Consider the following 27515-nt stretch of genomic DNA (forward strand, 5'->3'; position numbering starts at 1 on the left):
GTCTTCGGCTAGTTCCATTCTCAACGAATCCTCTGTCAATATTTATTAAAATAACTCAACCACAGCTCCCAAAATCACGGGTCGTCTCTATCAACCTAGCGCTCATGTTGATAAGCTATGATGGTGATAGGAAACCTGTCAGTTTCTGAGTGACAGCAAATTCGATTGCGTAGATTGTAACGTTGTCTACCTATGCTTTAACTGATTTGGACTCTGAACTGTCCGCAATGTCACATTCCCCAGGCACTAGCCAACACGGACGCAACAATTGTTGCAGCAGCTGGGCAGGGCAGAGATAGCTCAAAATCGGGGCCGATTGGTACGTATAACTTCAAAACGGAGACCGATCCTTAGAGAAAAATCGCTGGCACCTTGACTACGATTCGCCCCTATACTAACAGCCCCCGTATCCCACCCCGAGGCCGGCAGAGCCGCTCGTGGCCAACTGCCGCACACGGCTTTCTCAAAGTAGGAATGTCCTATGACAGACATGCCAGAGGTCGATTCGGGAAACGCCCAGAAGCCACGAAAACAACTAGACTCTCACCCTGATGCACCTTGACCGAATTGACCTAGGGGGGACCATCTATTAGGCCAACGGCATCCTCTTCCTTGGACCAATCGGGCCCAGTTTGATGGCGGTGCCGGGCTTTTCCCATTATGGGCAGTCATTGGTGGGCCATATAAATATTCCTATAAGTCAAGATATGAGTTTTAATTCAGGACCTGCATGCAGCTGGAGAGGGCTAGAAAAGAAGTTCTAAGAAGACCGAAATTCGTCACACGGATTGGCGGTGCGATTGTGAACTCTCTTCAGATGCGACCTGAGGTTGTCCTCCGTCGGCCGAATTTTGTCCTTGTTCTCGCAAATGCCAATGTTGCAGGAATAGCCATAGCCAGTCACATGGATCTCATGCACTGTCTTTTTATGCCGCACGAGATCACTTTTAGTGCTGAACCCTACTTCGCGGGTGCAACCTAATAAGTCGCATACAAACGGCTTTGAATGTCGGAGGTGGTGTTGCCTGGGAAAATCCGTGTTAGCATGTTGGTATCATACTAAAAGTGGAAGACATACTTCAACCCCGATTTATTCTTCAACATCATATGGCAACTCGGCACATGATAAGTTCGGTCCCTATCTGGGAATGAGTGGCAGCATACTGGCTCCATGGTCCTTGATCTACCCTGCTGGAGGTGAATATAGCATACGTGGCCATTTATACTCCGTGTCTCACCGCTGCGGTCAATATCGCCACCGAGGAGGGAAGATATCCCAACAGTGGCTTTGGGCAGACCCGGGATCCGATAGCAGTTCCCTCGGCCCGATGGTCTGTGGATAACGGGGGAACCGCTCCTCAGTGGATGTGGCAGGACAGGAGTTCGACCCAAGGCCTTGAACGCCACTGATCACATCCAGATGGTTTCTTTGGTTATGAGCATCGACCTCGAATACATATTTCATCTCTGGCCTATTCTTAACCATTGGGGGAAGAAGTGGTTCTGGTACAATGCGTGGTGAGATGGCGGGACTGTGCGTGGGGCTGATTATGCTGAAGCTTCCAAGGCCTACGGACAGGGCTCTCGGCTGTTGGAGGGGAGAATCGCGGTGGTTCACGTGGTTCGCGTTGCCTGATCGCCGAGTCGCTATAGTGTCAGATGGTTCCTTGGGCATTGGTAACGCAACTAAACATTCTGAGAGCGTTCGCCGGCACCCTTGGAACTGGAGAACCGCTTCAGTTCGATCTCTTAAGCCGGCGATTAATCTTTCTTTTTAACTTCATCTGAATTACTCTACAGATATCCCTGCTAGCAACTAGCTAGCTTGAGTATTTCTATCCGCCTGCTACAATATAAAATTTGTTAGTATCATTAATACTAAAATCTTATGCATTTATTCTAGCTGTGTTACTAATATATACTCTTAACTCCTTAAACTAGCCACACACGGCGCCTAGGATCTTGCACAGAAGGCTGAAGGGGCCCTGTACCATCAGAGCTGAAAGTGGGGCCGAATGGATCGAGACAATTGGCTTGTTGTTGGAACCAATCCGTGTGGTTGGTCTCCAAGTCGGAGTTGTCACGCGGGCCCGGCAGTAAAGATAGTGGCTGCGTCGGCATGGGCTCAACATCAGTGGGACAACCTAAGCAAGAGCCAACGTTAGAATGTGGGATAAACCAAGTTGGCGTCGATGCCCTGTGGGATATATTCAAGTACCGCACTCACATGGGTTAGGAAACTCGGTCGTCTCCGGGAAGAGACACTTGTAGATCCGCCTCCAGCTGAACCTCGGCATCGTCTCTCCTTCCAGTCGGGTAACTTCTACCATGTTCCACTTCCACTGCTTGTTGCTCCATCGAGAGTATTGCTCACTACTCATGACGACGTATCGCGCCCACTCCTCCTCGTGTTCACGCTGGGGTTGTTTGGTGCACCGCTTCACGTGTTCCGATTTGAGAACGGCCAAATCATTGCGGGAGTTGAAGCGGAACCTATTCTTACAACCGAGACACCAGTATCGCAGTGAGTGATATCTGTCAAGGTGCTCGCTTTGTGGTTATGAACAGGTTAGTCGTAGGCCGGCCATAAGAGACGGGGGCGGTGGGCACAGCGGGTAACAAACTTGAGCTTTTCATTGCCTTTGAAGGTCTGACCATCCTTGCAATGATCTTCGGGATGGTCGAGGCCATGCTCGCGGGCGTACACCCGGAATGGGCATTGAACTCGATCCACTTTTCGCCGTTTCCCAGACTCGGCCCTGTTGTCTGATTGTCTCGGCCTCTTAGGCATTGGTGGAGTGGCTGTTGTTGGGATAATTTGGCGGCGTATATATTAGAGAGATGGCTGTGTGTGACAGAATCCGTTGCGATAGCTAGCGTTGGGTTGGTGGTCGATTGGATAGCTTAAGTATGCTTGCGTCTTACCTCAATGTCCAGTCGGGGGAGTGGCATCAGCCTGGAGCTGAAGGATGGAGTTTTTCAAGGAGAGTGTATGCGAGCTGCGACATAGGTCATTTTCGGAAACATCGCAGCGAGGTGCTTAGGGTCTTACATCCTAGATTCCTGAGGGACGAGAGATCTGTAACACATTAAGTGAAAGGGGAAAACATCGCAGCGATCACCTGGCATACGCGGCTGCGCCTTGTTCTAGGGCCGTCAGCCGAGCGCAGTGCAACGCTAGCTAGATGACCTTGACGCAGTGATTGGCCCGAAAAAAAAACATCGCAGGGACGTTTATGAGCTACGGCTATGGAGGCGGGAGAAGGATTGACACCCCCCGGGTGTATAAGGCGGCCGGATTTTCGGGGTCAGCAAGCTCCCCCCCCATAGCAATGGAAATGTAACCTCTGTCTTCTACACCACCCGACCACCTAGCTTTGATATGGTTAGCTTCGTCATACGAGATCTAAGTCTCCGGGGTAAGAAAAAACACCACACACCTGTGCATCAAATCCAACACAATCGCTTCCTTCCGCTGAAGCAATACATAATAACTTGAGTATAAGAATCTTGCAGTGCTGAATTGTCATATAAAATCATAAAGAAAGCAGACGATTTGATAATTTAATTTTAATCTGTACATTCTTCTTTTTGAAATAATACGAATATTATTTCATTGCTAAAGATCACTCCTTAAAATCACTGTTACAGAGAGAGGGTTTTGGTGTGGGGCGCCCTTCTTCCACCCCTTGCTGACCGCATGTTTCCCAGTAGCTGCGATGTTTTTGATCTTTGCAATGTTCCTGAAAACATCGTAGCCATGTTTTTGGACAATTGGCATAATGATTAATAGCTCGGATCATCGCAGGTACCAAACCAAACTTTGATAAATATCATGAGACGGTCGCCATGCCCGGCGACCAAAAACCGTCACGTTCGGCAGCACACCCCATCAGAACCCAATTCCACACGAGCAATACCCTCTTCAAGCTATTAAACATAGTTACCCACTCACCGACAAGCAGCAGACACTCATAAAATGCCGTCACACGAACCACGGAGTTCCAGCAGCACTCCTCTCAGTGGCCTCGCCCTCGCCAGCCCGCTCCGTGATGCCAAGATCATGCTCGCCTGCCAGGACTTTCGCGGACGGTTCTACTTCCTGCAGCCGGAAATTGATGCGAGCCAGACGATGAGTGTCGCCATGGATCAAGTCCGTGCCGCGACGGGGACTAACTTGACCAAGATGATATTCGGGTTTCCTCTTTTTTTCTGGGCGTTTTGCGTGCCCGTCGTCGAGACCGCCACCATCTCTGCTGTGAGTCTGCCCTTTCTTTCGTCCGGGGTAGATTCACTGTTGGTAGACCAATCCACTAACGATAGCACCATACAGGTATGCCTCAACGAGATGGAGGCTGGTCGCTTCCCCCGCGAAGTCTTCCTCTCTGGCCGAGAGGTCTCCATTGAGCTGACGGCCCTCTTCAACGGCTACACCGTCGCCTTCGGGACCACGGCCCCCTTCGCGGCGAAGTACCCGGACATGATCACCGAGTCGATGACGGCAAACAACGGCAACGTCAACAAAGTCATCGCCGTGAGCCACAAGCTCAAGCAAGGCATCATGATCTGGCTCGTCATCTCCGGTCTCATCGTGTCGGTACTCGTTAGCTTGGCCCTCGGGCTGAAGATGCGGAATATCCAGGTCGCTTTCGCCGCATTCGGAGCCATGACGTTGGTCATGACGGTGCCTCTAAATGCGATCTTTCGGATGACGGAATGACAGAACATGAATCATGTTGATGAAAGGAGCCTTCCATTAGCATGACAATTACCACATAGATTAGTACGCTCGATATGAAAGAGAAAGACGTGGGCCACCGCGATACCAAGACGATAAAAGCGTTCATAGTTATCACAGTTCCCATGAGCACGGATCATGATCTTGCCTTGGTGCCAGCAAAGAAGAATGACGAACGACAGGAAGATCGTGAAAAAGATACATTGAATCCATTGAACGTCTAGCGATAGGAACATCGCCCACCGCGGCTGAGATCTGTCATCAATTTTTGTACCAGTATGCTTAGACCTAGTTGTCGGCTTTCTATTAGAATTGATTACGAGTCCCCGTTGCTGCTATGTACATAAGCGCTCGCTGTGAGTTCCTGCAATTGCGCGTGCCCAAGTCTTTTAGACTTGTAAGACTGGGTAGTAATTCCCAACATTGTCCCCCTCCCTATAACTCCTTCGACTCCTTCCGGCTTACGTCAATTCTGATGCAGAGACTTTGCACTCCCCATCGGATTTGCATCAGACCGCTGCTTGGGACTCCGGCCCTAATAGCTAGACTATTTGTCTGCGATGAGACTGCATTCCAAGCCGTATTCGAAGAGTGGTAGTCATGACTGCCAAGCTGCAACTACCGATAATTACCCCAAATGGTCCCGCTTCTAGAGTATCTCCCAACAGTCTTTTTAACTACCATCATATGTTAGATGGGTGCAAGTGGTATTGGCAACAATTGCAAACTTACTTGAGTCCCATGTGATTGGTTCAGTCAATTCTTTTTCAGCCTGTTTCCATAACCGCGCACACCAACATGCCACTAAGAGATCGAGGACTTTCTCATCCCGCTTCGCTTTGATCTCGAGGCGAGGTGGTTCTTGGATATTGTCTTCCTCATCACGCTCCACCTTGGTTTCAACTGCAATCAGTTGGCCGTCGGTATCCATCCAACAAATTTCGCTGCCATGCTGCAATCGATTTTTGGCCGATCGACTTATTTGAAAATGCCCCGCGACCTTGAATGAAGAAGGCCCGATACCTTGAGACATGGACACCTCTTTGAAAACATCTTTTAGGCCTGCATTTCCAAAAATTTGAACACTTCGCATCCCAAAGCTCACGTAGTTGGAATTGATGGTGTAGATGTGATCCTTGCGCGACCTCATTTTGACCGAACCGTTTGCCTGCGAGACTTTGTGCCGAATCTTGTGAAGGGTGTACTTGGGCCATAGCGCTTCGCACGGTGGGCTGTTGAGTTCGTAAAGCGGGCGGTCTTGATGTAACCGAGAATATATCAAGACTCCATCAAGAACCAAGGTAGGTAGTTCTTCGGGTTGAAGTCGTTGACTTTGAGCATGGGTGGCAGCAGCTTCGTATGGTGGTGGTGGTGGTGGTGGTGATTGGGCATCGATGTCCGCACAGGTAGCGTCGTTGGTCTCCATCTTCGAAGAGTCACAGGAGAAAGAGTATTAAATTAGATGCCTGGTAGAGTCAAAGGCGTAAACGGAGCGGGCTGTTGTATTTAATGCGCGGCTTTGCGTTAATTTAATGTATGAAGGGCTGAAATACGGTCAAGGCCCAAATTGCATGTGTAATCATATCAGTCAGTCCAGACAAATCGTGGCGTAGCAGCATGCGGTGTGACAGAGGCTGTGTCGATGAGCCACCTTGGGTGTGACGTCATTTGGCGTTCTCGTTCTTCGGTCCTGGTGTCTGTATTGTCCTCGAACCGGAAAGCGAAGTATTCCCATCCCAGAGAAATAAAAATGGGGAAATGAGAGACGCCAACCCGGGTATTCTAGGTATAGTGGCCAGAGGAGACATCAATATTTGAGTATTACAAAAGCCGTATTTCCGCGTACTTGAGGGAGCAAGAGCGGGAAAAAAGCGCTCTCTGATGTGGGTCCACAAGGGGAGCTACTTGAAGCTAGCTGGGTCTGACACTCTCAGTAATAAATACAGATTAACACTCAAATCACAATATCATCACAATGGATGGTCTACGCGTGTTAAGGGGCGCAGTGGCAAGGCAGCCATTTCTGTACATACGAAACTGTTCAGTCGTTCACACTCTCCACGCAGAGGGATGGTTTCGATCTGACGCTCACCACCTGCCCCTACCCTGGCCTGACAACAGCGCCGTGGACAGGGAGGGCAGATTCAGCTCAACCAATGATGAAGCAGCCGAGGTAGCCAAACAGGGAGATATTCAGCGAGCATTATATGACGATGAGCTCGAACATCTTCGCTCCGAACTTGAGAAGTAAAACCTCAGCTACTAATGTTCTTAAGAAATCCCTTCCCAGTTATGGGAGATGAGGTGGGCTTTTAGGATGACGGGTCTAATTCCTTATCATTTGGGGGTTTCCAGGCCTACTCCAATATAACACGGACGATCCGAAGCCACGCAGATGATCTTCTTACAACAAGAAAGGCTTATAATAGCCGCCTTAACGCTGCCCTTTGTGTCTTAGCAAAGCGTGCATTTCAACTCGACACAATCACAAACACAACCACAGTCTCAATCAATGCTGCAGAAGGCGGGTGTATACTACTGTTGGGATCATTGATTTTGGGGGTGCAAAGGATATTGGACTGTTTGCTTTGCCAGGAAAAAGTCCACAGCGTGATACCTTCAAGATGAAGTTCTTTCTCACCTTGGGACAATGAGTTCAGCCTCATTAGTCAGTGTGAGGGGTTCGTAGTGGAGTATGTTGGGATAGAGTAATAGGCCATCCACGTTTATCAGGGGACATATTTTGTCAGCCTGCTCATTTTATAGTATTTTAGCTCCTTTTTGCGGCATCCATCCGCAAATCATTTGGTCAGACAATACTGACAGCAGTGGCTGTGATATTCTCTCTACTTGGTTCATTTCTATTATCTTCAATCTCTGCCTGCCCTTATGTTGCAGACATAGATCGTCACAGAGTTGGGCGAAAAGAGTAAGTCGGTTGCTTCAGCAGCAACGGGACCGAGGTCTCAAATATCCAAACAAGAAAAAGGTTCCAAGACTGCAAAACTGATTGCCTCTTCCTGGCCTGGACAGAGTTTTAACCTCACACCTTGTAGTAGAGAGTAAGGGTCTTACTAGCCATATCTCTTAGCTCAACCATTGGGAATCCCACTGCCTTCTTAAAAGAGCAGAAAGGGCTACTCTTCCATTTCGAAGAGGGGATCTTAACTTTATTTTTGGCTGATGAAATGTCGCCCTATTGGATGGAGTTTCTTAGGCTTTCGAGACCATAGCAGAATTCATAATTTAAACGTTTCTCAGCCAGTAGCCTCTTATCAGTAGATGATCACTTTGGGTAAGTTTTATAACTCCATCCTGGAGCACCTCGCTTTGAAGTGAATTCGAGTGAAAGTGACATTTGGTGGATGATCGCTATCACCTCGAAGCCAAATTTCAAGCCGCAGACAGAAATCAACATCCATTGGATTGTGTGTACCTCCTATGGCTACTGCCACCATCCACGGCTTTGATGGCCTAGGTCGGCAACCGCCACTAAGCGGTATGTGCAAATAGGATGGCGGTTTGACCGAAATCGTTGCCAATGCAAGGAAATGACTGTGAAGTGGAAAGGGTTGCAGAAGCATTGTTTTGCCTCCATGAGGCATAAGGTATCTACTGAGTCATCGGGGTAACAATTGATCACCGTCTCCCCCGTCGCCTCTGTGTCGGACATTGATTAGTGTCCGTCGTTGATTGACTCTTAGGTGTGCCGCAATCACATCACGTCCACAACTTCCGCGCCCTGTACGCCCTGCGCCCTCTTTATCGCGGTGTTGGAAGTTCTGCCCTAGGCTTGTTATCTATCGTAGTTGCTAACCTCTCTGTGCTAGTTGGTCAATTCCTGCAAATTGCCGCAATAATCCACCTTTGGAGGTGATGCGCTCCGCAATAGCACGGTCCTCGTGCGATAACGGCTGTGTTTCTTTCAACGTAAACCAATCCATGACTACTATGCCAAGACGCGAAGATAAGAAATGAGCCGGGTGCAAGCGATTGAAAGCGAGGCCCTGAGGCCGACTCGGATCCCTATCTCAATTAGTGTCGCTCAAAAAGGCGTGGTCACTAGGCTAGAAGCACGCATGGAATACGCCAACCGCGGGTATCTGGCTTACGATTTTCGGAGCTACATCTGCGCCCGACTGACGTGAGAACGATGTTCTGACTCGCCCCTGCACTGCTGGATCTCTTCACCACGCCCCTTGCGCTCAAGCCGCTGTCCAATCAAGCAGCTGCGGATTCAAGCGTGCCTCTCGAAGTGGAGCGTCATCGCGGGGCAGTTGCCGGCAAGATGGCCGATGCGCCCGATGATAACCTCATGCAGGCCCCGACAACGGAGCTCTTTAAAGCCCCTCCATCCCCTCTTCAATCTACAGTTTCAGACCTCGGATCATCATATATTTTTGGCCCATTCGCGTGGATTTGATACACACAGTCCAATCTACACCTCAACCGACACAATGGCCAGCCTCACGCTTCCCGAGCCCTTCGCCAGCATCCCCCGAGAGTCCTTCCTCTTCGGCCCCTCTCCCATCCAGGAGCTCCCCCGGATGGCCGCGGCCCTGGGTGGAAAGGTCGGGGTCTACGCCAAGCGCGAGGACTGCAACTCCGGTCTTGCCTACGGTGGAAACAAGGTCCGAAAGCTTGAGTACGTTGAATTGGACATCCTCAACCCGATCAGACCATTATGCTAACATTTCCCCACCAGGTACCTCGCATCCGAGGCTCTCGCTGAGGGCTGCGATACCCTCGTTTCCATCGGTGGTGTCCAGTCCAACCACACCCGTGCTGTCACTGCCGTGGCCACCAAGCTCGGTCTCAAGGCTGCCACCGTCCAGGAGCACTGGGTTGAGTGGGAGGACCCCGGCTACGAGAAGGTCGGAAACATCCAGCTCTCGCGCCTGATGGGCGGCGACGTCAGACTCGACCCCTCCACCTTCGGCATCGAGCACAAGACCACTCTGGCCGACCTCAAGGCTGAGATCATCGCGAAGGGTGGCAAGCCCTACTACATCCCCGCCGGAGCCTCCGACCACCCTCTGGGCGGTCTCGGCTTCGCCCGCTGGGCCTTTGAGGTTGAGGCTCAGGAGAAGGAGCTCGGCGTCTTCTTCGACACCGTTCTCGTGTGCGCCGTCACCGGCTCGACCCTGGCCGGCATGATTGCTGGCTTCAAGCTCGCCGAGAAGCTCGGTTCCCCCAAGCGCAAGGTCGTCGGCATCGACGCCTCTGGCAAGGTCCAGCAGACCTTCGACCAGGTCCTGCGCATCGCCAAGTTCACCGGCGAGAAGATTGGCCTGAAGGAGGGCGACATCACCGAGGCCGACGTCATCCTCAACGCCGAGTACAATGCCAAGATCTACGGCATCCCCGATGAGGAGACCATCGCCGCCATGAAGTTCGGTGCCGCCACTGAGGCCTTCATCACCGACCCCGTGTACGAGGGCAAGTCTCTGGCTGGTATGATGGGCATGATTAAGAAGGGCGAGATTGCGAGCGGCAACGTTCTGTATGCCCACTTGGGAGGACAGCTGGCTCTCAACGCCTATTCTTCGCTGTAAGAAGTGTATTTTATGATATCCAAGAAGCAAGCATCTAGTAAAAGCAGTTAAAGACACGTTATTTCTACGAATCGCCTTCTTTCACTTTGATAAAAATCTCCATGAAATCGTGGGCATCTTCGGCACCATTGATGTGGTGCGACCCTTGAATGATATAGGCTGGGACACCCGAACCAGCCAAAGAGTCTCGGTTTCTCTGGGCTTCTTCGTCGACATTGGCCGCTTCCAAATCCGAGTGAAACCATTCATCAACCGCTGCGCCTTCCAGGCCGGAGCCGACAGCAATCTCCCTGAGAACATCCTTGGACGAAATGTCCTTCTCGAGCTCGTGGTACGCTGCGAAGATGCCGTCGACGAGAGCATTCTGAATTTCTGGGCTCTTCGTACGGCTGAGATGAACCAAACGATGGGCGTGTCGCGTATCTCCAATCTTGCCACCGCCTTGAAAGTTGATTCCGACGGCACGCCCGATTTGATTCATTCGCTGAAACAGCTTTGTCCGCTGTTCTGGTGTCATGCTGCCCAGTCTGGCGTCTGCGATCTCGCGCTTGTCGACGCTGTGGGTCGATGGGCCGTAATTCAAATAATATGGGCGATAGTTGATGGAAAATACGTCGGATTTCCCGCCTGGGTACGTTTTTTGGTACAAGGATATCGCCATGTCTAGCTTCCGCTTGCCGATGTAGCACCACTGGGCGTCGTCAGTTCCTCGTTTCAAACAAGTCAACCAAGACTAAAGTCCTACCGCACAAACGAAGTCAGAGATGACATCAATTTCAATGACGGTCATATTAGTAGCCGGGCACAACAGAATCCTGCTGGTGTTATTTTCGGGTAGAAGGCGTGCCAGTTTTAGTTGCGATGAGGACGGGCTGCCGATGTTCTAAGAACGTTGAGCGCGTTTTGTTTATTCACAAAGATGATCAAATTTAAATTAGGCAGCCACTTAAGTATGGCCTGTCCGTTAGCGGGGGTGTAGCCGATGAGGCAACTTACATAATTTGGCTCCATGTCACCACTGCTTATGAGACAACAACCAAGGTTATCGTTCGCGATTTGTGAGACGTATTTTGACATCTGAGTTCATAATAGTCGCACTCAGCTACGAGAGGAACCAACTATAAGATAATCCACTGAGGTGAGGCCAATCAGCTCAGCTTAGATTTAATGTAAGTATAGTGACTTCAGCTATACATGGCGGCAGCTCAATCAAATCGCTTATTCAACTCAAAATACTTGAAGTCTTTCCCATGCCCAAATAGGAGATAATGAAGCCCCATACTAAACGAAATCCTAGTCAAAAGTAAAAGAAACATTTGACAATAGGAAGTAAGACGAAAATATCTATGAAAGAAAGAAGAAGCTATGTACTGGATAAAGTTTGCAAAAATGTTCCCCCACAAGAACGTGTGACGATGATTATGCCTAGACCTCTACTGTAAACAGAAAATATTAGAGAGTTCTGAACTGTGTTGTAGCTTGCTTGCTTCAACATCCTCCTGCATCCACTGAGGAATTCATTTATCATTATCTTGCTACTTGCTACAGGGTAAGCGATCGGGTTGTCATGATCTTGGGTGAGCTGAATACCAACCCATCATTGTCTCTGCAATCCTGTATTTCGTCAAGGTGATCAACGGTTCATTGACGATAGAGGTACTATTGCGTGCTTTTCAACGATTTCTACTGGCCCAAAGCTGTTCGACAATTCAATAAAGGGGAGAGGACATCATATCTAATCACGACCAAGCAGTCGTTACCGTAAATCCGCAACGCAATAGCCCAAGTGAAAGGGTACCCGTCCCCCTCCACGAGGCCGTTTATGCCAGTTTCATTGTGTATCACAGACAACTCCTGCATGCTCAGCCTTAATTACACGGCCCATCGAGTTTCAACATTTCAACTACAGATATTAAGGACAACGATAATTAAAGACAGTCCCGCTTTCTGCGAATCCAAAAGAAGCAAATACAGCGGATCTCCACATTCCCCAAACTGTAGCACATATTTTGCCGTTCTTTGCGGAGGCTGCATGTATAGTTGTAGATCTAGGCGGAGCCTGAATTCTCGAGCCAGTCGCAGATTCCTCAGCGTTCAGTACCTTTCACCATCCCAGCTTCCGTGCTAAAGTATGATAAAGGCCGGCACTCACGACAACACCTCCTGGGCCACGCACCCCTTGTTAAACCGAAACTACTAACTAAACAAAATGCATGACTAAAAACTGCCAATCACACACAGAGCCCTAATTGCAACTCAGGTTGATTGTACGGATTTAGATGTCAACACAGTCAAGAATGCGAAAGAACCAGGAATATTGGGCTGTCGAGGGCAATTTAACACCCATACCACGCTGCATTGTTTAGACGGGCTCAGCACAAACGGCCTCTTAGATCTCATTGGCAGAACCAGAACTAATACTAATAACGATGTCGCCATTTCTAGAACAATTATGAGGATCGTAGTCCCGTTCGGGGGATTTCCAGCTCCACATGCGACTCATCTGACCTCGGTGAATGTAGAACTATAATGAGGCGAGCAAAGGTTTAGACTTGGCTCTCGAAATATGCTGAGTAACACCGGGACATCCCTGACTTGAAGGATGGCAGTCTCAACTCCTCCTGAATGTCACCCATCATGGGTCTCTCAGCTCTAAATTCTTTTAAACCATCCTCTAAAATCTCCACACCGGTCTGATGTGACTGACTCATGGTTTGGGATGAAGCCGTTCTTGAGTAGCAAGGACTGAGGCACGCCCTTTCCAGAATTACTACGATGCTGCGTTTGAAGAACGCGCGACGTTTCAAGAACGACGAACCATCATTTTAAACTCATTTTGAGTAAGTAATTCGCCCTCCATGCTTTATCAACTTTGTTAACTGGAAGGTCAGAGTACCAAGGTGTTGACCCGTTCTGTCGTGAAAACTCTCTTGGCATCCCGTATCGGGTGCCGGCGCCGAGAAATAGGAACGAGCGCCATGTCCTTGAGAAACTTTGCGCTACCAGGCGGCCATTTTCCAGAGAAAGACACAGAACAAGAGTAGGAGGGAATGACATGTTACGGTCTGGGGAACAAGAGGATGGTAATGTGTAATTCAGGTTTTGTCATTAATTGATCATCAAGGCTCAAGAATACTCAAGCAATTCCCGTTACTATGTAAGACAAGATGCAATGTTGACTTGCACGGCCGATGACAACTTTTTGTCGCAATCCAGCATAATCTTTTTATCTGCCTCCCACATGTCGAACGACCCCAAACGCCCGCGGTGCAAGTCATGATGCTTTTCTACCAGCCCCGGACAGCGAGCTTCTCCTCAGGCTTCATGGTGTCGCAGTTGATGCCGACCATGGCCTCGCCAAGCCCCGTGCTGCACTCGGCCAGCACCTTGGGGTCCTTGAAGTGAGTGGTCGCCCGCACGATGGCCTTGGCGCGCTTGGCGGGATCGCCAGACTTGAAGATTCCGCTGCCGACGAAGACGCCGTCGCAGCCCAGCTGCATCATCAGGGCGGCGTCGGCAGGGGTGGCCACGCCGCCGGCGGCGAAGTTGACGACGGGGAGGCGGCCGAGCTCGGCGGTTTGGCGGAGGAGCTCAGCATCGACCTCGAGCTGGCGAGCGAGCTCTCGGATGCGCACGATGCCGCCTTCGGCCAGCGCGGCCTTGGCCTGGGCAATCTCGGCATTGACCTGCTTCATGTGGCGGACGGCCTCGACAACGTCGCCGGTGCCGGCCTCGCCCTTGGTCCGGATCATGGCGGCGCCCTCGGCGATTCTCCTGAGGGCTTCGCCCAGGTTGCGGCAGCCGCAGACAAAGGGGACGCCAAAGGGGCTCTTCTCGACGTGGCTATCAGGGTCGGCGGGGGTCAAGACCTCGCTCTCGTCGATGTAGTCGACGCCGAGGGCCTCGAGGATCTGGCACTCGACAAAGTGGCCAATGCGAGCCTTGGCCATGACGGGGATGGTGACGGCCTCCTGGATCTCCTTGATGACGGCCGGGTCAGACATGCGAGCAACGCCGCCGTCCTTGCGGATGTCGGCGGGGACACGCTCGAGGGCCATGACGGCGCAGGCACCGGCCTCCTCAGCAATGCGAGCCTGCTCGGCGTTGGTGACGTCCATGATGACACCGCCCTTGAGCATCTGGGCGAGGCCGGCCTTGACGGTGAAGGAGGCCTTGGGGGCCTCGCCATTGGAGGCGGGGACAGAACCGACGACGGCTTCGTTGGTCATGGTGAAGAGTGTGAAGAGTGGGAGGTTTTGGGGAGATGAGAGAGAGGGAGGAGAGAGAGAGAGTAGAGAGAGAAGAGAGAGAAGAGAGAAGATGGGTATCTGATCTGTGTGCTGTTTGGGACCTGTAGATGGAAAAGTATGAGGAATGATATCACAAGCAGCCGTTTAAGAAGCTGGAGAGATGAAAGATGAAACCGGACTTTCCCTTTTGACTAGACTGAACCTGCAACCCGTGATGCACAGAGATGCAACAGAAGATGCACAAGCCCATCCAAGTAGCAGCTAGCAGCACAGTCAAGCGGAGATTACGTATTCTATGAGACTTTTTTCTGCTCGTCTCCAAGACTTGGGAACCTTAATGAGCGCTCCCTCGGCCAATGTAGGGCGCCGTCGACATGCGCGATTGGTGCGGCGCCCGCGCGAGTGACACACATGGCGGGAACCGCGGAAAGCGTCGGGAAGGGAAGGGATAAGAGTCGTTGGCGATGGGTGCAGGATGGCAACCGGGGGGCACCGCAGTACAGTAGCCGCGATAATCTAACGATGTGACGGTGCTGCGGCGGTGCGGCGGCGAGGTGCTTCGGGGGGCGGAGACCGGAGTACGGAGTCATGGACGGAGCCTAGGTATCATGCTAGCACCCGCCACGTGCATGAGTCGCCATGCAACAAGACGAAGCCGTCGACGCGGTGGACGTCCAACTCCGCGGCCAAATCCAGGCTGGATGCATTGGATGCAGCATCATTCATGCAGCATGTCCACCCCGAACTGAGCAGTTCCGCTGCAGGGCTAGCATTAGCGCGCTGACCTGCAGGCCCATCGTTCCCGGCTCCCGCCCTTTTTCGTGGGGAATCATGTGAATTCAGTGGCTTCTATCCACTTCTTCCACTGCTTCCAGGGACCTCCATCCCCTCCATCCCCCTCCATCCAGGCCTCTCTCCACTCCTTCCAGGGGAGGGGGCTCCAGTTTTCCCCCAGTGCACAACGCCCGCCTGCGCCCTGACTCGGCGGCGTCCCGGTTCCAACTTTCGTCACCCGCCGCCCGCCCGGGTGTCCACGCCGGTCTTCGACTCTGCGACTCTTCGACTCATCGCAACTTCGGTATTATTGCCCGGGTACGCGCGCGCCCTTCTTTTGACCCGGTCGCATCATCTCTGGCCTTCTTCACGGTACTTACTCGTGCGCGGTCCGTCATTTCTCTGCGCTCCCACCAAACCACTGTTCCCCCCGCCGCCCACCTTCAACCCCGCCATCATGATGAGCCTCACGGTCGGAGTGCTCGCGCTCCAGGGCGGCTTCTCTGAGCACTTGGATCTTTTGCGAACCGCCGTCGACCAGCTTTCCTCGGCTGAGGCTTCCAAAACCGCATTCACCCTCCTTGAAGTCCGCACCCAGGAGCAGCTGGCGCAATGTGATGCGCTCATCATACCCGGTGGCGAGAGCACCACCATTTCTTTCGTCGCCGCGCAATCTGGACTCCTCGAGCCGCTCCGAGAGTTTGTCAAGTAACTACCTCTTCCCTCTCCATTTCCCTCGTCGCAAACCGTGCGCTGACCCGATATCTAGAATCCACAAACGGCCGACGTGGGGCACATGCGCCGGCCTCATCCTGCTCTCGGACGAAGCAAACGCCACCAAGAAGGGCGGCCAGGAGCTCATCGGCGGCCTCGGCGTCCGCGTGCACCGCAACCACTTCGGCCGCCAGATCGAGAGCTTCGAGTCCAACATGGACCTGCCATTCCTGGACGGCGAGGGCCCCCAGTCAGGGTTCCCTGGTGTCTTCATCCGCGCGCCCGTGGTGGAGGAGATTTTGGCGACGAGCGATTCTCGGCCGCCCGTCGAGGTCTTGGCTAAGTTGCCTGGCAGACTACATAAGATGAAGCCCGGCGTGTCGCAAGCAATCACAAAGGATGATTCAGGAGATATTATTGCAGTTAGACAGGGCAATGTTCTGGGTACAAGCTTCCACCCGGAACTAACAAAGGACGCGCGGATACACGTGTGGTGGTTGAAGCAGATTCTCGGCCAATAGACAAGATAGAGATGAAAGATATAGATAGAGACATTAACGCATTTACAGGTAGTTTGTTCCTTCATAATATACTCCACCCCGTTCCCCGTCCCCCTTAGTGCCCAACTGCCTTGTCATACCCCGGCGGAGGTGACTGCGGCCGAGGAGGACCGGCCTCATCAGTCACTGCGCTTCCCGATGCCTGTGCTGGCGGAGGTGGAGGCATCGTCGGAATCTCCAGGCCTAGAAGCCTCAATATCTCAAAATTGTTCATGGCGGGAGCGAGCTCTGCCGGAGACACGACGCCTCCTGCATTGACATCGGCACCGTAGCGCCGAAGCAGCTTAATCAACTCCAAGTCGCCCTTGATGATCGCCTGCATCAAAGGCGTCCGCCCCTTCTTATCCGTTGCGTTCACATCGGCGCCGTGCTGAACCAGCTTCGTCGCTTGATCGCTTCTCCCGTTGTCCATGGCATACAGGAGCAGCGTCTCTCCGCCCTTCATCTTCTTATCCGTCGACGCGCCATACCGCAGCATCAGCTTGACCAGCTCCGAAGACCCGTTCTCCATTGCGTAGCACATTGCAGGCATGCTCCAGGTGCTATCATTGACGTTGGGAGAAGCACCATGCCTGAGGAGCAGGTTCGCCGTGTCCAACCGCTCCTGCTCGGTCAGCTTGGTGTCTCGGATGACCGCGACAAGAATCGGGTTGCCCTGGAGATCTCGAGCACTTGCGTCCGCTCCACGCCCGAGGAGCAGAGTGGCAATCTCCATCCGTCGCTTGCTAATTGCGTCCACCAGCATTGTGTTTCCATTGAGGCCCCGTCCAGTTGCGCTTGCACCGTGTCTCAGAAGCAAGCGGACCATTTCCACGTTCGGCTGGCCAACAGCCAAGGCTATCAAAGAGTTCCCGGTGATGTCGTATGAGTTGACGTCTGCTCCATGTCGTATAAGCAGAGTAGCAAGCTCTATGTTGCCTTTCTTGACGACTTGGGCAATGACAGATCGTCCCGATATACTCGTGGTGTTTGCATTTGCGCCGTTCTCCAAAAGCGCCTGGATCCCCTTCACGTTTTCGCTCGCAACGACATCGACGAAGAAAGACTGCCCGGACCAACTCTTCTGGTTGATGTCTGCCCCCTTGCTGATGAGGAGCCTGACCGCATCGACGCTACCAGCTGAGGCGGCCAAGAACACGGGCGGCAACTTGGACCCGTCCCGCGAAGATACGTTGGCACCAGACGTGAGTAGAAACATGACAGCCTCCTCCTTATCGGCCAAAATTGCGCAGGTCAAGGGCGTGTTACCATCGCCATCTCGACCATTCATGTTTCCTCCTTGGGCGAGAAACCCGCTCATTTGTTTGACATCGCCTCTTAGAGCGGCTTGACAGAAGGCGGTTGCAAGAGGATCCGGCTTCGGCCAAAGGTTGGACGTCATAGCTTTAAAGGAATTCGTGAGCGACGACATGGAAAAGCCCAAAGCCGGACTCGATGGTCCAGCCGCCGCTGACGACGAGGGTCCAGGAACTGCAGGCTCATACGGCGGGGGTTCGTTGCTGTCGCCTGGAAGAGGTCCCTTGCTACTCGATACAGTAGGAGGCGCGCCCTCAGGGAGCAAGATATCTCGTGTTTCTGATGCTCTCTGGGAGGCAATACTAACTTGCTCGAGACAAGCCATGCTCTCAGTGGAGTCAAGAGCAGCATCCTGGTGTTCCTTGTCTGGCCTATCGCGACAATGTTAGCCACGCGCTCACAGTCACGAAATATTGCACGTACAAAGACAGCAGCTTCACGAATACGTCGAACAATTGACAGTACGAGACAAGCGTATGGCTGTGCACCGCACAGAATGTCTCATCAAACAGGAGCAAGTTATCAGCCTGCAGGCGCATGACCTGCTTGTTCAGCACGGCGGCGATTCCATCGCACGCCTCGAGCGACTGGCTCAGGTGAGTCTGGAGCCTCACCGAGATGGCTGACGCCCCATTTAGGGCCGTTTGTAATTGAGCGACTTGTTGGTGGAGCTGGTGGAGCGCGTCGCCCAAGGGGGAGAGGTGCGGGATGGTGAAGTGCTGCGAGTCCAAGTTCTGGATGAGCTCCTTCAGCTCCTCGGCGCTCGAAAGCGCACGGTTGGAGATGGTTGCGGCGGAAGATGTCAACGAAACTACTGAGAAGCCGTCCATTGTTTGGTGAGCTTCGAAGAGAGAAGAGGGGTTGTGATTGGGGGCGATATCCAGCGTCAAACAGGCCGGGGCGTTTCTGGAGAGTGGAAGCACACACCAAGGCCTAAGTACTGTAGATGTTATATCCGGCTGCCGACACGGCCTGTCGTCTCTCCTCGTAGGGCTGAATCCGAGATGGAAAGGCTGACTGGCGAGCGTCGTGGACGATGACGCGGTCGCATCCCAGCTGATTCCCAGGCTTCAGCGGCTGCACGTGTGGATCGCCAACCTCTGACAAGGGTCTTTCGATGGGATGGGAATGGGCTGCCTCCGCTCCGTCGTCTGGATCCCCGCAAAGCAAACGGCCGCGCTTGGAGATGCAGATGCGACCCAAGCTGGGCGGCCTCTAACTAGGCCTTGCCTTCAGTAGGAGACTCGTCATCACCGCCCTCGCGCAGTAAGACGGCGTGTCTCTGATGCGACGATGTTATTCCTTCAGCCATTCCCTTTCGAGCCTTGGTAAGATCGCTTGCACCGATGCACCACCATTGAGGCCGCCCAGATTAGCCATCGTCAAACGGAGCCCGGCGAGTTAACCCTTCCAGTGGGATCAAATCGTCGGATCTGTTCCGGGCCCACAATGGATCTCGCTCCTCGCTTACACGCGCCGCAGGTCGATCATGGATTTACGATGGGTCGAGAAATAAGCAACGAAATTGCAATGAAGGCTTAGTTCATTCTATTGGGGTAATTGATGGGTCGACGATTTAGACTGCGATATACATGCTGTTGGTGATCACTCAACCGACGAAGAGGCCGCCAGACATGAACTCCTCAAAAAGAACGAACTTTTGTTGGCCAATAAAGTGATCATGTCGGGATCGCCGAGCAAAGCCACGCAACTGTGGCCGTATAGACTAATCAGCCAAAGACTCTCAATTCCACCTTCTTGATACAGACTAAACTCGTGATATGTGCCCTATTGAACCAAAACTAGGGTCGGCCGTCGAACGAGAGCTTTTCCTGCAACTAGTTCGCCCAACTTCAAAACCAACCCATGAAACCCGATGCTTGATATTATTTCCAAAGCCGTCGGAGGCGGCTGCCTTTACGCGACTGGCGGCACATCCTTGGCCTTGGGCTTTCCCGACATGTAGAACCACACGACGCCGAGTCCCACGACGCCAGCACCGATCGCCAAGTTTCGATTGTTTCTAGCACCGATTCACTCATTAGGACCCCATCGCTTCATGGCAATCAGTCTTGGCCGTGGTTCTTACCGCTGTGTATCCAGGGGATCCGGGGTGGGGCCGGTAGCGGACACCCGGACCGAACGAGAAACGTGGAATCCACGTTGAGCCGCTGGCACGGCTCCCCGGATCGCCAGCTGAATGGCGCTCTGGGATCGGATAACTTTGGGCCAGACGACTGACATCTTGATTTGATGATAGAGAGAGGTTGGAGACTGTTTTTGATGCAAACGTAGACGTAGACCGAGGGTACGATGAAGCATCCGGCTGAGAAAAAAGCTCTTGGAGTTCCAAATGGCTCGGACGTCCTTAAATCAATGCATCCTCCAAGTGGTATGACATGCTCGTCGATTCGAGGGGTTCTCTCTATGGCGTCATGGATGCGTATGTATGTCGCTATGATATAAACTCTGGTTCGCCACAGGCCACGATGGTGTACGGCAAATGCATTGACAGGTCGCTCGTGTCCTTTAGCCGCAACCCTATGCGGAGAACTCCAGAAAGTCTCCTGACATGTATCATGTCATTTCTTGCGCATTGGTTCGATCGAAGATTCATCGAATGGACGTCGTTCCATCCTTACCGAATGTGGGCCTGCGCGGATGAAACCTAATGACTACAGTCAGAACATCCGAGGCAAAAGAAACAGTCCCATTTACGTACTCTATCCGCATATTAATACTTATTCCCACTATCTCCCTTCCTCTCTAGGGTTATTCCTCAGTCAATTCATGAGTACAGGATCGTGGCATTCACACTCCGCCCATGTCACCCACACGTTCCGTATCACATCTCACTCAAAACCCGATCAACCGATTCGAGGACACGAGGTTGTTGATCCCAGTCTGGACTGCCTGAAAGCGCATGAATCCGCAACTCTCACTCTCCAGGTGGTTTACAAGTGCCGCTAACGTCGTGAACTCTTTGCTACAGGACCGGCCTGGGCAATGATACAAGTTCTGCTGATGCCTCGGCGATGAGAGATGGGCGTTCAACGACGGGAGGGCGTCGAAGAGTCGATGGCAAAGGTAGCACTCGTAGGCTTGGCAGCCTCGATTCCACGCCTTCTCACTGGCCTCAAACGTCTTGACGCCGTGCCACTCAAGAGCCCGGTTGGAGATGACGCCGGAGGGGTCGCGTTCTCGAATCACGCGGTAGAGCTTGTCCCGGTCAAGCGGCGCGTTGGGGCAAGCTCCTCGCTCGAGATGATGCGTGAGGCCTGTGGCAGTCCCACATTCCCTCGAGCAGAAGGGGCATTTAATGTTTGTGGAACGGTGTCGCGCCGAATTCATGTGCTGCGAGCATCTAGGTCAGCATACGGCGATGGGACTCTTCACGGTGAGCCAAACCTGCTGTAGGTTGTTCCTGGACTGGAATTCGCGCTGGCACTCGGCACAGTAATGGTGGTCAGCAACTTCATGCGAATTCCGCTCTCCTGCCGTTGGGAAGCGGGAATTGCAAAGGCGGCATTCAGGAGCATCGTCGAACCAATGGTTCCTGTAATCCATATGATTACGGCGGTCTTCCTCGTCGTCAAAGTAATTGTCACAGGTATCGCACTCGAACTTCGGCCGACGATGGCCCGTGGCATCGCAATGCTGGTCCCTAGCCTGCCACCCAGCGTGAAACACGCGCCAGCATGTTCCACAGGTGAACATGGTTGCAACGAATGGGCGAGCTGTACGACTCGATCGCGATCTTTGGGACAGGGCTCGGAATTGGTCGAGACGACGGGAAGGCCGGCTCCGCTGGGTCGTTGGGAGAAAGAGCTGGCAAAGATGCGTCGGGCAGAAGGACGTTACTGGTGCACCCCAAGAGGCGAACTTGAAGATCACGCACGGTAAACACTGGCACTGAACGAGATGTGATGCAACGACGTTCACCTGCAGTCCACCTCCTTTCTTCCCCGCACTCTTATCTCATCTCCCAAGGGATGCTGAGTTAATACGAAAAAAGCAAATAACGACTCTGAGACTCGATACCCTCTTGCCAGCACGTTATCTAGGATTAATCGATTTTCCTTGGCCGAAGCCACTGTCTCACAATGCCCGTGAAGCACAATCAGGCGTTGCAAGACGGGAATTGGTGTGGTTGGTTTGGTGCGAGGACAGCTTGTTCCAGCGATTCGCCAATGCTCCACACTCTGCATGCTAGAGCTGCCCACTTGTGGGTACTCGGTACCTGTTGCTGCATCTCAGGGGCGCGGAGCTCCGTCGCGTGGGGGCATGTTGGAGAGCAAACAGAATGAAGACGGTTGTTGTTCTCTCGATTGAGGCTAAAAGCAAACAATTGCTAGGCGCAAGTCACGGGGTATTACTAGAGAAACGTCACGCCAACTGCGAAGCTTCGTTTACTCTGAATTTGTTCGGACACTTCTTCTTTACTTCTACGATGTTGATCCGCAGTGGTTGTTCAGACGCGATCGGCACGCCACCAAACCTCCGAGTGCGCGTCCTCTCGATTCAATTGAACGGCCTCGCGATCCACCCTCACTCCTGAGATCCCCTGGATTAAAGGCCATGCGATAATTAATTTCAAAAGGGCCGGTTCCTGTGTTTTCCATGCACTGCATAAGATCAATAATTCCCAGACAGACGTGAATCCCCGAGTATGGGCCGTATCCGGCACCTCCTCAGGGCTCATCGGCAAGAGTCCCAAAATTGGCCCAGATCTGAGCAACCTCGATTGTCGTGTCTCAAACACTGCAAGTCGATGTTTCTCTTAATAGAATCGAAGTAGGTTCGGGCTTCACTTTTAGATTTTTGCAAAGCATACAGAGCATACATGAGGCTGTGAAGGTTACGCCGATGCATCACGCACGGATAATTGTGAGCTATCAACAACCTGTCGCATCCAGCTGCCTCAGAATATTCCCCGTCAACTTCCCCAGGCCAAGGACCAGTAACCCCGCGGACCACATTCATTCCGAGACCATGACCCAGAAGTTAATAGAAAGATCAAACGGCCCCCGCTAGGGCAGAGACAGACCGATGAGCGGTTTTGCATTCCAGCTGAACGATGAAGAGCCAAGCTTGAACAGCCAATCCCCAATCTCCACAAAGCCAGAAAATTCAAGAACTTGATTCACCTGAATCGCATTGTCCCACCGTCACGGAATCCCATTTCGACCCGGGCGGCAATTCGATTTATTCGATCTACGCAATTATGCAGGATAGCACCGAGCCGCGGGTGCTATGCCGTCACACTCCCAAAGTCCGCACTTCAAATGACGCCGAGCGGCTTCTTTTAAGCTTAACCCATGACATCACCGCGAGGCGCAAAGCCCGGCTTCCAAGCCTTCTCCACCACCAGCCAAGGCCCGTTTCGATAGCCAAAATTTATCGCTCCACCAGGCCAAGACGATTTACAGTGGTCCCCAGCGACTGTGAGACGTCTTCCCCGGCGCTCCAGCCCACCGTGTTCCCCGTCGCGTGGTGCTCGGTCCAATGGTGCCGGACGCACTGGAGACTGGCCGGGCTCCTCCCTCCTCCACCGGCGTCACTGACATCGGCCCTTTCCCAGTGCCAGTCTCCGCCGAACTAGGATTGCAGGGAGTCCGGGTTCTGTCGCCTACCAGATTCTGGAGATCTGCGCCAAGCATGGCAGTCGTGCCCACGAGATGGGGCTTCATGACGACTGCCAAGTGGAGCGTGGCCGCCCCGTCGCGCCCGCCATGATAGACTCGTGGTCGTGTGGCCGATGGCTGCCAGCTGTCAAGTCTGGGTTTCGTCTTCTCACCCGTTCAAGTCTTGGAATAAAGACCCGCCCTCCCTCCCGCCTGGAACCGATCAGCCATCTTACCCTTCCCACAGCCCGAGACAGGTTTAGCAACAATGCTGGGAAAACGGTACGGTTCTTTCCGTCATGTTGGTCATGGCGAATATCGTGAAAGCTAACACCATCTTCCTCAGATCTATCAAAGTCAATGGCGCCGACTGTGGCGTCGAGGCGCTCCTCTTGGGCATCACGACGTCCATCGGAGGCTTCCTCTTCGGTTACGATACGGGCCAGATTTCTGGCATGCTGCTCTTTAAAGACTTCATCGACCGATTCGCGCAGACACAACCTGATGGCACCAAGAAATGGGAGCCAATTATCCAGTCTCTGGTCGTCTCTCTCATCAGCATCGGTTGTCTGATTGGTTCCTTGTCCGGTGCTTAGTAGGTTTCCCGAGTACCAAGTCTTTCGACAAATCACTGACGGTTTCCAGCACGGCCGACTGGTGGGGTCGACGCAAGAGCTTGACTTTCGGAGTCATCATCTTCATCATTGGTAACATCATTCAGATTACAGCGATGAACTCCTGGGTTCATATGATGATGGGTCGCTTCGTCGCTGGTCTCGGTATCGGTAACCTCTCGGTCGGTGTTCCCATGTTTCAGTCCGAGTGCTCGCCGAAAGAGATTCGAGGAGCCGTCGTGGCATCCTACCAACTCATGATTACTTTTGGCATTCTCGTATCCAACATCGTCAACTATGGCGTGCGAAACATTGAAGACTCTGATGCGTCGTGGCGCATCGTCATCGGTTTGGGCATCGGGTTTTCACTCCCCCTCGGCATTGGCATTCTCTGCGTCCCCGAGTCCCCTCGATGGCTTGCTGGGAGGGAAGAGTGGGACGAGGCCAGGCTTTCCCTGGCTCGACTCCGTGGACTAAAGGACGACCCCAGCAATCCTCTCGTCGAGGATGATCTGAACGAGATGAGAGAGGTGCTACAGAAGGAAATGCAGGTCGGCCAAGGCAGCTGGGCGGAGTGCTTCAATCCCAACACAAACATCCCCAAGCTGGTTTACCGCACACTCCTAGGAATCGGTATCCATTTCCTGCAACAGTGGACGGGTGTGAATTATTTCTTCGTCGGTTCCCAATGCGTCCTATCTATTGGTAGCATCACTAACATTTTTCTAGTACTATGGCGCTACCATCTTTGAGTCGGCGGGCATCGATGACCCCATCTTGACGCAGCTGATCCTTGGCGCTGTCAACGTCCTCATGACCTTTTACGGTCTGTACGTGGTCGAGAAGTACGGTCGCAGATGGCCACTCTTCCTCGGTGCACTCTGGCAGGCTGCTTGGCTGCTGGTATTTGCCTCGGTTGGTACCGCCATGAACCCTGAAGGCAATCGCGCCGTCGGTATCGTCATGATTGTGTCGGCTTGCATGTTCATCGCCTCCTTTGCCGGTACTTGGGGACCCATCTGCTGGGTTGTCATTGGCGAGACTTTCCCTCTTCGGACTCGTGCCAAGCAAGCATCTCTTGCCACTGCCAGCAACTGGCTTGGAAACTGTAAGTCACATTTCTCTGCGCAAGAGTTCAATACTGACCCATCCCAGTCATGATTGGTTTCCTCACTCCACTTGCCGACGAAGGAATCTCGTATGGATACGGCTTCGTCTTCTTCGGCACCAACCTAGCAGCAGCCCTCCTGGTCTGGTTCTTCCTTTACGAGTCACGCACACTCAGTCTGGAGCATGTCGACATGATGTACGGCCAAGACCACCTCAAGCCTTGGACCAGCTCAGAGTGGACTCCTCCAGGATATATTACGCGAAAGGAGAGAGACGAATCACACTTCAGACGATTGAGTGCCGCAAGCGCCAAGCACGGCACCAAGAAGCCAAGGAACAGCAATGCCTCAGCTACTGAGTACGAGTCTGTGTAAGGGAGGATCCTAGAGGCACGAAAACGTGTACATGTGCATAGATTATGACCATTCCAGTATCCTTATTGTAACTGATACCAATAAATACTTTCACCAATGCCTGAAATTTGACCTCAGAAGACTCTGAATGATCGCCGCCACCCAGGCTTCCTCCCTCATCGATTATAATCTTTCAATGAATATTGATGGTTTCACGTAAGCATAAACCCCAACCCTAAGATTCTTCCAATAATGAACCTAATGGAGAACTATAAAAACCGCTATATCTTGGACAGCTTTATCATTTCTCAAGTCAACATTCATTTCCCCGTTATCGGGCTGTCGCGGAGGCGGTTGGAGTCCAGGGTAACGTACTTGGACCTGGCGCTAGGCCACTGCTGCCTAGAGCCAGACACGGAACCAACAACCAACAGTGCATCGCGTGTTGCTATGATGGCCGCCATGTCTCACAGCAATTTCGCATCTTTCATTTCCCACATGATTAATTGAAAATTCTATCCGATTCAGACGCCTGTAATGAAGCCGTGCACTCACAAAAATATCTACACCGAGTGTAGCCCAGCGGCTGAAGAAGCCGGCTTCACTCGACCCCCCGTCAACAAGCGCCTGGCAGCAACGACGGCTTCTGGGCGACGAACAGCTGAGAAACTCGCAACGCATCAGGATGCAATGAACAATGGCGGGAGCTTCCCGGGCCCTTTGGTTCTACCTGACGATGATTTGGCGCTGGACCCTGACTATCCCCCGCAGAGCCTGAAATCATGGCTCTCATACAACAAAAAGATGCCCATTTCAGCGGAGAGGAACGCAATTTACGTCGTGCCGCCTCCGGAAATCACAAACGGCGTCAAGGCAATGATGAAGGGCTGGGAGAAGCCACACGTGCCTGGGGAATTCGGCACGTCTGGCCTTCCGGAGGGAATCCCCGTGCCTACGACAAACGATGTGTGCGGCTACTTGGGTGCATTTTATCACAAAATGGTCATAAAAAAGCACCATGGTAAGTTTCGCTGGCAGGCGTGGGAATCGGGATCCTCAAAGGACCAGAAGTACATCGGGCTTGCGACCCCGAAGCCCGCAGAGGAGGTCATTGGCATCAGGTATCGACCGTCGCCAGACGGCATCGCGAGAATGCAGGTCAATCTCAACGACGTGCTGGACGCTCTGATTGACCGCGTGCCGCCTGATGCTTATGCCATCGTCATGCTCACAAACCAAGACTTGTACGAGGACGATGACGATGACTTTTGCTGCGGCAGAGCGTACGGTGAAAGCCGGATCGCTGTTGTCTCGTCGTTTCGATACAATCCCGCGTTGGATGGCTACTCCGACATCCAGCTCGAGCACATGTGGCCAGCCTCCCACTGTAAGAGCTACGTTGATGCGCTGTGCGGAACAAGCAAACAACAGCCCAAACGAGCCAAAGCCCCAAACACCTCGACATCGTCTCCGGACTCGCCAATCGCAGCCGCGATAAATGCGTGCAACGCCGTGCCCAAACCAAAGACCAGAGACGAGTTTGCCGGGATCTGGTTCTCCCGCGTCGCCCGCACCACGGCCCACGAGCTGGGCCACTGCCTTGGCATGGACCACTGCGTCTACTACGCATGCACCATGCAAGGAACCGCGGGGATGGTGGAAGACGTGCGACAGCCGCCCTACCTCTGTCCCGTTTGCTTGAGCAAACTCTCCCGAGGGCTGTGCCCCCCCGTCGGGACGGGCGCGGTTGTCGACCTGCAGCGGGAATTCATCGACCAGCGGTACAGCGTGCTACGGGACTTTTGCGATGATTGGAAGCATGTGGCCATGTTTGCAGGGTATCAGGCGTGGATTGACGGGAGGCTGAAGGAGAACAAAGAAAATGGTGAGACTTAACGAACAAGCTAGCCAGCCATGTTTGCCCCTT

The 27515-nt window shown here is 52.8% G+C and overlaps 12 protein-coding genes across 12 annotated transcripts; 5 read left to right on the forward strand and 7 right to left on the reverse strand.

Moving 5' to 3' along the window:
- Positions 1-1932: 1932 nt before the first annotated feature.
- On the reverse strand, positions 1933-2791 carry BGZ61DRAFT_527325 (uncharacterized protein; the record flags this gene model as incomplete). The annotated part of the gene is made up of 3 exons (XM_046253092.1): positions 1933-2144; positions 2228-2550; positions 2625-2791. The coding sequence occupies 3 exons, from the start codon at positions 2789-2791 to the stop codon at positions 1933-1935; spliced, it is 702 nt and encodes a 233-aa protein (XP_046111159.1).
- Positions 2792-4206: 1415 nt separating this feature from the next.
- BGZ61DRAFT_441889 (uncharacterized protein) lies at positions 4207-4911 on the forward strand. The gene is made up of 2 exons (XM_046244652.1): positions 4207-4258; positions 4334-4911. Exon 2 carries the CDS (start codon positions 4349-4351, stop codon positions 4718-4720), a length of 372 nt encoding a protein of 123 aa, XP_046111160.1. The 5' UTR covers positions 4207-4258; positions 4334-4348; the 3' UTR covers positions 4721-4911.
- Positions 4912-6282, reverse strand: BGZ61DRAFT_502888 (uncharacterized protein). The gene is made up of 2 exons (XM_046251748.1): positions 5471-6282; positions 4912-5415 (listed from the first exon to the last, which is right to left on the reverse strand). Exons 1-2 carry the CDS (start codon positions 6162-6164, stop codon positions 5357-5359), a joined length of 753 nt encoding a protein of 250 aa, XP_046111161.1. The 5' UTR covers positions 6165-6282; the 3' UTR covers positions 4912-5356.
- Positions 6283-9195: 2913 nt separating this feature from the next.
- On the forward strand, positions 9196-10293 carry BGZ61DRAFT_341044 (tryptophan synthase beta subunit-like PLP-dependent enzyme; the record flags this gene model as incomplete). The annotated part of the gene is made up of 2 exons (XM_046239371.1): positions 9196-9383; positions 9444-10293. 2 exons carry the CDS (start codon positions 9196-9198, stop codon positions 10291-10293), a joined length of 1038 nt encoding a protein of 345 aa, XP_046111162.1.
- A 59-nt stretch (positions 10294-10352) lies between these two features.
- Positions 10353-11257, reverse strand: BGZ61DRAFT_441893 (thioredoxin-like protein). The gene is made up of 2 exons (XM_046244653.1): positions 11039-11257; positions 10353-10984 (listed from the first exon to the last, which is right to left on the reverse strand). Exons 1-2 carry the CDS (start codon positions 11081-11083, stop codon positions 10358-10360), a joined length of 672 nt encoding a protein of 223 aa, XP_046111163.1. The 5' UTR covers positions 11084-11257; the 3' UTR covers positions 10353-10357.
- Positions 11258-13465: 2208 nt separating this feature from the next.
- On the reverse strand, positions 13466-14679 carry BGZ61DRAFT_93652 (SOR/SNZ family-domain-containing protein). Its single transcript, XM_046257243.1, has one exon. The coding sequence runs from the start codon at positions 14520-14522 to the stop codon at positions 13581-13583; it is 942 nt and encodes a 313-aa protein (XP_046111164.1). The 5' UTR covers positions 14523-14679; the 3' UTR covers positions 13466-13580.
- Positions 14680-15444: 765 nt separating this feature from the next.
- BGZ61DRAFT_441895 (PdxT/SNO family) lies at positions 15445-16643 on the forward strand. The gene is made up of 2 exons (XM_046244654.1): positions 15445-16025; positions 16087-16643. Exons 1-2 carry the CDS (start codon positions 15775-15777, stop codon positions 16550-16552), a joined length of 717 nt encoding a protein of 238 aa, XP_046111165.1. The 5' UTR covers positions 15445-15774; the 3' UTR covers positions 16553-16643.
- A 3-nt stretch (positions 16644-16646) lies between these two features.
- On the reverse strand, positions 16647-18717 carry BGZ61DRAFT_341582 (ankyrin repeat-containing domain protein; the record flags this gene model as incomplete). The annotated part of the gene is made up of 2 exons (XM_046239423.1): positions 16647-18258; positions 18311-18717. 2 exons carry the CDS (start codon positions 18715-18717, stop codon positions 16647-16649), a joined length of 2019 nt encoding a protein of 672 aa, XP_046111166.1.
- A 1087-nt stretch (positions 18718-19804) lies between these two features.
- Positions 19805-20131, reverse strand: BGZ61DRAFT_527333 (uncharacterized protein; the record flags this gene model as incomplete). Its single annotated transcript, XM_046253093.1, has 2 exons — positions 19805-19910; positions 19977-20131. The coding sequence occupies 2 exons, from the start codon at positions 20129-20131 to the stop codon at positions 19805-19807; spliced, it is 261 nt and encodes an 86-aa protein (XP_046111167.1).
- Positions 20132-20449: 318 nt separating this feature from the next.
- On the reverse strand, positions 20450-21797 carry BGZ61DRAFT_94103 (uncharacterized protein). The gene is made up of 3 exons (XM_046257244.1): positions 21296-21797; positions 20610-21241; positions 20450-20555 (listed from the first exon to the last, which is right to left on the reverse strand). Exons 1-2 carry the CDS (start codon positions 21602-21604, stop codon positions 20744-20746), a joined length of 807 nt encoding a protein of 268 aa, XP_046111168.1. The 5' UTR covers positions 21605-21797; the 3' UTR covers positions 20450-20555; positions 20610-20743.
- A 1916-nt stretch (positions 21798-23713) lies between these two features.
- On the forward strand, positions 23714-25867 carry BGZ61DRAFT_94214 (general substrate transporter). The gene is made up of 5 exons (XM_046257245.1): positions 23714-23793; positions 23858-24106; positions 24157-24802; positions 24855-25233; positions 25281-25867. Exons 1-5 carry the CDS (start codon positions 23780-23782, stop codon positions 25607-25609), a joined length of 1617 nt encoding a protein of 538 aa, XP_046111169.1. The 5' UTR covers positions 23714-23779; the 3' UTR covers positions 25610-25867.
- Positions 25868-26125: 258 nt separating this feature from the next.
- BGZ61DRAFT_340644 (uncharacterized protein) lies at positions 26126-27484 on the forward strand (the record flags this gene model as incomplete). Its single annotated transcript, XM_046239328.1, has 1 exon — positions 26126-27484. The coding sequence occupies one exon, from the start codon at positions 26126-26128 to the stop codon at positions 27482-27484; it is 1359 nt and encodes a 452-aa protein (XP_046111170.1).
- Positions 27485-27515: the final 31 nt, after the last annotated feature.

The sequence above is a fragment of the Ilyonectria robusta genome, assembly GCF_021365365.1.
Source record: "Ilyonectria robusta strain PMI_751 chromosome Unknown BGZ61scaffold_2, whole genome shotgun sequence".
NCBI lineage: Eukaryota > Fungi > Ascomycota > Sordariomycetes > Hypocreales > Nectriaceae > Ilyonectria > Ilyonectria robusta.

Coding starts and splice junctions, on each gene's coding strand:
- BGZ61DRAFT_441895 (XM_046244654.1), top strand. CDS start 15,775: ATGATGAGCCTCACGGTCGGAGTGCTCGCGCTCCAGGGCGGCTTCTCT. Junction 16,026..16,086: donor CCGCTCCGAGAGTTTGTCAA/GTAACTACCTCT, acceptor CCCGATATCTAG/AATCCACAAACGGCCGACGT.
- BGZ61DRAFT_94214 (XM_046257245.1), top strand. Junction 24,803..24,854: donor CGGGTGTGAATTATTTCTTC/GTCGGTTCCCAA, acceptor ACATTTTTCTAG/TACTATGGCGCTACCATCTT. Junction 25,234..25,280: donor CAGCAACTGGCTTGGAAACT/GTAAGTCACATT, acceptor GACCCATCCCAG/TCATGATTGGTTTCCTCACT.
- BGZ61DRAFT_441893 (XM_046244653.1), bottom strand. CDS start 11,083: ATGACCGTCATTGAAATTGATGTCATCTCTGACTTCGTTTGTGCG. Junction 10,985..11,038: donor TCTCTGACTTCGTTTGTGCG/GTAGGACTTTAG, acceptor GACGACGCCCAG/TGGTGCTACATCGGCAAGCG.
- BGZ61DRAFT_94103 (XM_046257244.1), bottom strand. CDS start 21,604: ATGTTCACCTGTGGAACATGCTGGCGCGTGTTTCACGCTGGGTGGCAG. Junction 21,242..21,295: donor CCAGGAACAACCTACAGCAG/GTTTGGCTCACC, acceptor AGATGCTCGCAG/CACATGAATTCGGCGCGACA.
- BGZ61DRAFT_441889 (XM_046244652.1), top strand. CDS start 4,349: ATGGAGGCTGGTCGCTTCCCCCGCGAAGTCTTCCTCTCTGGCCGAGAG.
- BGZ61DRAFT_93652 (XM_046257243.1), bottom strand. CDS start 14,522: ATGACCAACGAAGCCGTCGTCGGTTCTGTCCCCGCCTCCAATGGCGAG.
- BGZ61DRAFT_502888 (XM_046251748.1), bottom strand. CDS start 6,164: ATGGAGACCAACGACGCTACCTGTGCGGACATCGATGCCCAATCACCA. Junction 5,416..5,470: donor ACCAATCACATGGGACTCAA/GTAAGTTTGCAA, acceptor ATATGATGGTAG/TTAAAAAGACTGTTGGGAGA.